Raw genomic sequence first — 8,136 nt, 5'->3', positions numbered from 1 at the left:
CACCCGGAGGGGTCCTTGGCTCTGAAACTGCTGGACACACATTCACACATCACACACACATACACACACACATACATCACACACACATCACACACACACATCACACACACACACATACATCACACACACGCACACACACAAGATGAAAACAAAAGGGGTCACTGGGTTGCTGTGTTCAAATCGGGGCTCTACCACCTCTTAGCTGGGTGGCCTCAGGTGACTACATGGAGCCACTATGAGTAGCTACCCCACGGGAACGTGGAAGTGAGAGTTTATGGAGCGAGCTCAGCAGAGTGCCCGGCGTGGGAAACTGCCAGTCCTGCCGGCGAGTGCACCGGAAGCGGAAGTGAGGAGAGCGGTCTGACACCATCTCACACGTGCTCATGAGGTGGCGCTCAAATCCCCCAGCCCCAGGGGAAGCAGGCCCCACGCACCCCCAGGCACCGAGGGCTCCCCACTCAGTAACTCTCTTCTGCTGGCTTTGCGCGTGGCCCTTTCTGCCTGACAGGGCATCTTGGCCTGGAACAAAGGAAGGTGCCCACCAAGCCCATCCACTGAACTGGCCTTTCCCACTGCCATGCAGCCCCAGAGGCCGGGGGACGTGGAAGTTGGAGTCGGCCTGACCTCAGAGCAGTGCCCAGGCTGGTGGCTCCTGGACATACCGTGGCTACTGGGATGGCCGATTTGCATTCAAATGGGGAAGCCTCTGAAAGATCCCACTTTCACAACAGGATGCCACAGGCAGTTGTTTTCCTGAAAACATTTTCTTCCTCCATCACTCCTCACTGTCTGTCTTCTCCACGAGAAGCTCAGTTGGTTCACCACTGGTACCCCAGTGCCTGGCACATAGCAGCTTCTCAATAAAAGTGCGTGCACCGAAGGAAGGGATGGATGGACGAATCCAGGCACAGCTGATTCCTCGTATTTAGATCTCCCTGGCCGCTTACCTGTCTCTGTTCTTGACGGACAGGTTCTGCTCCACCCCTTCCATCAGGCTCCGGAAGCACTGGGCCAGGGCCTCCTGCTTGGGGGGAGGCTGGCTTCTGATCAGGCCCGCCCTCAGCTCACTGAAACGCTGCCGGAGACAGACAGGCGTCAGGGCCGCGACTCCGGACCTGGGCCTGGGCGAGTCCCGGAGACAGAGACGGCTGGCCGGCTCCATCTGCTCGGGTCCTAACTCAGAGGAGCGGTGGTCCAGGCCCACGCAGAACTTGGAGCCTTTAGAGGGAACTAGAGCAGCAGAGGCAGTCCTAGGGACAAACAGCCTCTCCTTCCTCATAAAAACCTCTCGCTGTAACTGTTCCACTGCCACCGAGCAATCTAGGCTGATGGAGTCCTGGCTTCCTCGGGGCCGAGCGCACGGAGGTCTCCCTGACGCTGCTCTCCACTGACCGCAGCAAGGCTGACAGGGAGGGGAGCACTGGACTAGAGGGGCCACTGGAGGCAAGGCCCAGCTCCCAAACCTCCTGCTTTAGTGAACGGCTCCTCACACAACTCCAGGCCTCGAGCCCATCCCCGGCCCTCTGGGTTAGGATGGGCCTGCTCTGTGGGTGGCGCCAGAGACGCTTGCCTAGTTCCTGGAGAACTTTCTGGCACGAGGAAGCTCTGCCATACCCGCTCACAAAGCAGCAGAGCCCTTCCCCTCAGCGGGCTCTGGGGGCTTTGCACACACCGGCGCCCGCCCGTGCCGAACCCAGCTCCTAATCACTGCAGCAGCCTAATTTCAGCACAAAGGCAACGCTTTGACAGTCGTGTGTTTCTGCTTCCCAGCCCAAACAGCGTGATATTTAATTTCCATCATACATTAAAACAGCTCACATCAAAAACACACATAATTAATATGGAGTCAGACTAATACTTAAATACCATATATCAGAGGTATTAGACTTAAAGCGCACTGTCTTCCTGAACAAGATTGGGAATGCACAAAACTACTTATTCTTCCCTTTTATAATGATGCAGCGACTCACACCAAATAGAAAATTATTAGTTTTTCATCCCAAACCATGAAATATTGCCTCCATCAGGAAAGTATAATATTGTGATGTCATAAGCGTTTTCTAAACACTGAATTTGCCCTCATTCCCTCTCAATCATTTTAAAAGAACTGCTCTCCTTTATAGAGCTCGGATTTAAATCACAGTAACACCGCGGGAAGATGAATGGCAGCGCGACTGAATGTGGCGAAAATTGGATACTTCAGCACAGGTGAGTGATGAGACAGCTCTTCTCTTTTTGATATATTTTCTTCTTCTATTAGTTTCCTTCCAAGGCCGGGATTTCAGTTTGAATTTTAATGTGTGCGGCTGCCTCTAACCTCACGGTCTTTTCCCCGGTACTATCTTATTGTATAGACAATTCATTCTCCCGGCAGTAACGCACTGTTCCCACTGACTGCTGGGAGCCGTGGCTTCAGGAGGCAGCTCAGAGCTGCAGAGGCAGCCAGAGCGGTGGGGACACCAGGACGGGAGGCGCCTGCTCTGGGTGGAGGGGGCTGGCCCACGTGGTGCTGAGGGGCTGCTGCTACCACCTGGGGCAGTAGAAATCCCAGATTTAAAAGGAGGCCAAGGAAGGAGCAAAAAGTGTTATTTCTCAGAATTCGCTTAGAACAGGGGGAGGAGATGAGGTGAGCTTGAAGCACTGCTGAGCAAACCAGGGCCCAGTGCGTGGGAGCGCGGGGGTCCAGAAGAGCTAGTCTTGAGGCCCTTGCCTCACTAAAGACCTGAGGCTGTTGGGGAAGACCTTCTGGGGGAACATGGCTTTGCCCCTGGGCACTCAAGGCTCCTGCTCCAGCTCAGTGGCTCCCCTGTCCTTCATTGTCACTGCCTGGCCCAGTGAGCAGCTCCTCCCCGCCCAGTGACCGCCTGCTCCGAGCCTCCTTGCAACACACTCACCTTCCCATGGAGCAGGATGAGCCCCAGGAGAGGCCTGGAGACTGACCACTGGTTCCGGCAGTCTTCAAAGACAATGGTGTTCATGAGGACAGACATCATCTGGAAGACAGAGGCACATGAAGACACTGGTGCCTTGGCCCAGAGGTCCCCCAACCACAGGTCTCTCATGGATTGTTCCTGCCTCTCAACCCTGGTGTGCTTTCCCTCGATGCCAGGCCTCCAGGAGAAAGCCCAGTGCACCGCCCTTTCTGTCTCTCATTTCACCAAAGAGGTCAAGTGATGGAGGGAAACACCTCAGAGAGAGGGAGGGATGGGACACCCTCCACGTAACCTTGGAGCGGCCCGTTTCCTGCTGGCTTGGGCTACTAAAGGCTCCCACTTGTTCTTTTGTAAAAAACACTTATTGACTTTTTAGAAAGAGAGGAAGGAAGAGGGAGAGCAAGAGAGAAACACTGATGTGAGAGGGAAACATCGATTGGCTGCCTCCTGCACAGCCCCTACTGGGGACTGAGCCCACAACATGGGCATGTGCCCGAACATGAATCGAACCAGCAAACTTTCAGTGCGCGGGACACCCAACCCATGAGCCACACTGGCCAGGGCCCCACTTGCTCTTCATTCACTAATTCATTCACTCTACACTTCACTCCTACATGGACATCCTCATCCGTCCTCTTGAATTCAAAGTCTGCAAGACACCTATGGGAGGAAAGAACCTCTGTCCTTGAGAAGCTAGCTAGAAGCTAGCTGAACCAAGGGTGCGACCACCCAGGAGGCAGAGGAGGAAACAGGGCTGGGGGCGGAGGGAGGAGGATGCTCTGGGTCCCAGAGGAGAAGTCAGGGAAGATTCCACAGAGAAGGTAATGTTTATGAACTAATAAAAATGTGTTCTAAGCAGAGAAACAGCCAAGAAGGCGGCTGGGAATGCAGGTCGGGAGGCGGTTCTGCAACGGTAAGGAACCCAGGGTGGCAGGAGGAGGAAGACGGGTGCCAGGCGGGAAGACATGCTGAAGAACCTGGACTTGGTCCTGATGGCACCGGGAGGCAGTCATGGGTTTGCAGCAAAAGAGAGCCGTGCTCGGGTGTGTCTGGGAGCGTGCAGAATGTGAACTGTGCCTGTGACATTAAAGGAGGGAGGGGCCGCTGCAAAGCCCGGCAAAGGGTGGTGAGGCAGCTCTGGTCGTTCCCGTGGAGCTGCTGACACGACTTCTGCCTCTTGGACTCTCTACCTCCCACCTCCAGCCCCTGTTTCCACAGCTCAAGGGCAGGGGGAATGGCAGGGGTGTGGCAAAGGCTGACTGCGCTCTGGTGACACCGGTTTCATCCTCTGGCATTTCTGCAATCCAATTTACCCTGTAATCTCAGGCAAGTGGCTGGGCCTCTCTCTCCGCGTCTGATTCATTAGCCATAAAGAGGAAAATCATAATCCAGCACAAGGAAGCTCTGAGAATCAAATGAGAGGGTGGATACAGAGGTGCTGCGAAGAGTAGATAGTGCTACAGACATTTAAGGTATATAATCACAACAGTAATGGGCTTCTCTGTAGCTCCAGACATCCACCATTGCATCCATCACCATCGTGGCACCAAGGCTGGCTGCACATGAGGCCTGCCAATGCAGACCGCCTGTGTGCCCAGCCTCCCCGGGGAGAGGCGAGGCTTCGGCCTGGTGCTGGGCATCATGTGCAGGTCACGTGTTCCTACGTATAACCTAACAAGCCACCCAAAGTCATAGAGCCACAAATTAAATTGACAAGCAAAACTAACAGATCCACGGAGACAGTCTAAAATATTATGGGCTTCACAATGTGAAGGCAGAATGGATATTTTAATGGAAAAGATTAAAGTTAGAGGTACCGAACCCTCCAGTAACTGACAAAGCATCCTGGAGTGATGTGCCAATTACTTTCTACGGTTCTCCCGTGGATTCATTTGTCTGAATGCATGTATTTATGTCTGTAATAAGTAAGGGGATGTTTGAATAAAACACTTCTAAAAATAAAGTTAGCTAAAATGGATGATTTTTTTTTTTTTTTACCCTTCCGGAAAAATGGAAATTAGTGAGCAAATCTGCTCAGATGGTACTGACGTGGCAGCTCGTTGCCAGAGTTACTTTTCCCTGAAAATCGTGGAGGGTGCGGGGAAGAGCTCAACCCAGTGGCCAGCTCCTTTGGAGAAGGGCCCGGCATGGAGGAGCACTGGGTGGGATGCGTACTATAGAGTCCTGCCCCGGTGACGGTGATGTGAGAGCTGGGAGCCTCTCTGTGGTTGCAAGGTGAGCAAGTGAAGACGGCAAGGAGAGCGCTCTCCGAATGGACCAGCCCATGGGTCACAGAGCACCGTCGGATGTGCCCAGTTTCTTTACTCCGACTGTCGTGATCCTCCCTGGTGTGGCCTATGGAATCTCCTGGCTCAAGGAAGTGCCCCATTTCGTTATTGATTATGTACAGATAACTCAGATTGTTGTCTCCTCACAATCATCTAACTTCACCAAGAGTTACAGTGAAAAAAATCACCTACTATAGTAAATATTTCAAAAAGTATCCCTACATGTCAACCAGATGCATGGCAGACTCGCTCACAGCCTGGTGTGAACAAATCAATTGTCATCTAATTTTTTTAAATTATGGGGGAAAAAGTATCCGTATTTGGTCTGGCACATGTGTTAGTATGGATTTTTTAAAAAATATATTTTATTGATTTTTTACAGAGAGGAGGGGAGAGGGATAGAGAGTTAGAAACATTGATGAGAGAGAAACATCGATCAGCTGTCTCCTGCACACTCCCTACTGGGGCTGTGCCCGCAACCAAGGTACATGCCCTTGACTGGAATCGAACCTGGGACCCTTCAGTCCGCAAGCCGACGTTCTATCCACTGAGCAAACCGGTCAGGGCTTAGTATGGATTTTGAATGACGGTGCTTCTGTTCTGAAAACTTGTAATCTTCTAAACAAAGCTACTCTACAAATACCTATCCTGGAAAAACAAAATGAAGCAAGTTATATTACCCGTGTCTCTGTTCACGCCTAGAGCCCACTGCTTCCCCCTAAAATGTGGGGGCTACTCTCCCTGCACAGGTACTAACTCAGTGCTTCCTGCTCCACCTCCTGCTGACAGAGTCCGCGGAGATGTGGTATCTGCTGGGTGCTGGGAGCATGAGGGACTGTCCTCTGTACCCCCAGTGCCCAGCATGGCATCTGATGCACATCAGAGCTGCAGGAAAAGAGCTCCTGAGTGAAGAGTGAACACATGAAAATGAGTGAGTGAACAAATGGGAAAGAATGAGTGACATATCAAGTATAAAAAGCAGAGATGAAGAGCCTGATGATCAGGATAGGAAAATGGGCCAGGCAAGGGTAACCTGTCTTGTCCAAGGTGGTGGAAGGCGGCTTTGCTTTAGACCAGTGATCTTCAGCCTTTTTCATCTCATGGCACACACATAACTAATTACTAAAATTATGCAGCACACCAAAAATATACTTTTTGCTGACTGATCTGACAAAAAATAGGTATGATTTTGATTCATTCACACGGGACACCTATTGTTGTGTTGGCTGTTGCCATTGCTTTAAGGGAAAAGAGGTCAGTGTCCCATTGCAGGTTTTAAACATTCTTGCGTCAAAGAAAGAACAAACCTAAGAAAAGGTGAGACCAAAGAGAAAGTGTCCATGTACCTAAATCTAGGTGGGGTGGGAGGAGGGGGACAAAGCAAGGATGACCAGGGCTGTGTCCAAGAGGGCATGCTTGCAGAGTGGGGTCCCTTAATTGTTAGACGGGGGTCTTCATGGGAAGAGGGGTAGCATACAAAATGACCTGCCTCTCTGGCCAACCTAGATGGGCCTCAGTTTTGATGTATTGAGTAGCTGAGGCTTTGAGGAACAACCAATACTAAATGCAACAAACACTCAAGAGCTGCTCTGAGTCTCAGGGATCCTTTGGCAGAGGACCGGGCGTGCAGAAGGCCAGGAAGAGGGGAGGGTCCAGGTCTGGGAGAACCTGAGTGCTGCCGAGGGAGGAGAAGCTTCCAGAGTTTCTGTGCTTGGAAATAGGGGAGATGCTGTCACTCCCACGTGCTGGGGCTGAGGCCCCGGGCACAGCTGATATTGAAATGTGATCCTTCTCAGATTAGATACCAGTCATCTTTAGGGAAAAGGAATCAATTGTTCTCTTTGTCTGCTGCCTACTGATGTGGTGTTAGTGGAATGCTATGGAGAATGAAAGTAATAGACAAATAAGCATATATTTCCCTGCCTGCATTAACTAAGCCTCACCATCCAAGTTACATTAAATCTTTTAATATCTGTGCACATTAAGTACACTTGTAAATTCTTGTATGTCTTTGTAGCCTCATAATAGAAGCAAGTATTTAACACTTTAAAAGAAAAAAAAATCAAATGAAACACAAGAGGAGGTGAGCCTCTTTTTTAAAGAAATAAGATTGCAATCAATTATGGGTGACCCCTTCTCCCCCGCAAACTCATTTGGGAGCCCTGCCTACTTGGCCTTTGCACAGTGTAAGCTTTGCTTAAAAAAAAAAAAAGAAAAAAGAAAAAGGAAAAGGCTTCTTACCAGTAAAGTTACAGCAGGACTGGTTCCCTCAGTAGCTCTGGTCATATGGTACACTGCATGTCACATCTAAACTGACAGCACCCTCCTCCTCCACCCCCTCTTACGGCAAGTTAAGGGATGTCTTTTCTCCAAGTGATAAATGACCTAGAATATTTCAAAACTCTTCCATCTATTGTAAAATCTAAGGAAATACACAACCTAGTTCTGCTGTTGTTTCAATTTCCTCCATTACCAACATTACCCCTAGTTCTCAAAACATTCATTTGAATCATCATTTATTGGGGAAAGAATTACCTGCCAGTCTCCTAGCTTATAAGAAAGAAGATAAAGTTGGAACGCAACTTCAGGATTAATTAATTGAGAGGACTGCATGCAATGTGTCTATTCTGAATGTTACAGCACACATCACAATGAAAACAGTTTTATTTTCCATGGTTGAAATAAATTATCATAAATAATTCATTTCGATGGCAGAGATGTACTGGAGAGCAAGAGCAACGAAATTGACTACACTACACTGTGAGCCTCATTCTTGAATCTTCATTATCCATTGGAAACTTTTTATGAGAAGTAAATCATATTTCAAGTGGCTGCAGATCTCATAAAGCAGCTTGCTGCATTAAAATACAACCAGAGAACCCGGGGCCCTGCAAGGCTGCAGGGTTTGCCACTCA

The 8,136-nt window shown here is 50.0% G+C and overlaps 1 protein-coding gene across 1 annotated transcript in view; it reads right to left on the bottom strand.

Annotated features, from left to right (window-relative positions):
* RANBP17 (RAN binding protein 17) overlaps positions 1–8,136 on the bottom strand; it is a 225,486-nt gene that overhangs the window by 1,021 nt on the left and 216,329 nt on the right. The window contains exons 28-29 of the mRNA XM_006765451.2: positions 2,895–2,993; positions 948–1,075 (exon numbers count right to left, since the gene is read on the bottom strand). Coding sequence (XP_006765514.1) covers positions 948–1,075; positions 2,895–2,993 — 227 coding nt within the window. The remainder of the gene's footprint in view (positions 1–947; positions 1,076–2,894; positions 2,994–8,136) is intronic.

Source organism: Myotis davidii, unplaced genomic scaffold (genome assembly GCF_000327345.1).
Source record: "Myotis davidii unplaced genomic scaffold, ASM32734v1 scaffold399, whole genome shotgun sequence".
In the NCBI taxonomy this organism is placed as follows: Eukaryota; Metazoa; Chordata; class Mammalia; order Chiroptera; family Vespertilionidae; genus Myotis; species Myotis davidii.
The sequence above is the reverse complement of the archived record's forward strand: the minus strand, read 5'-3'. Positions and strand labels throughout refer to the sequence as shown.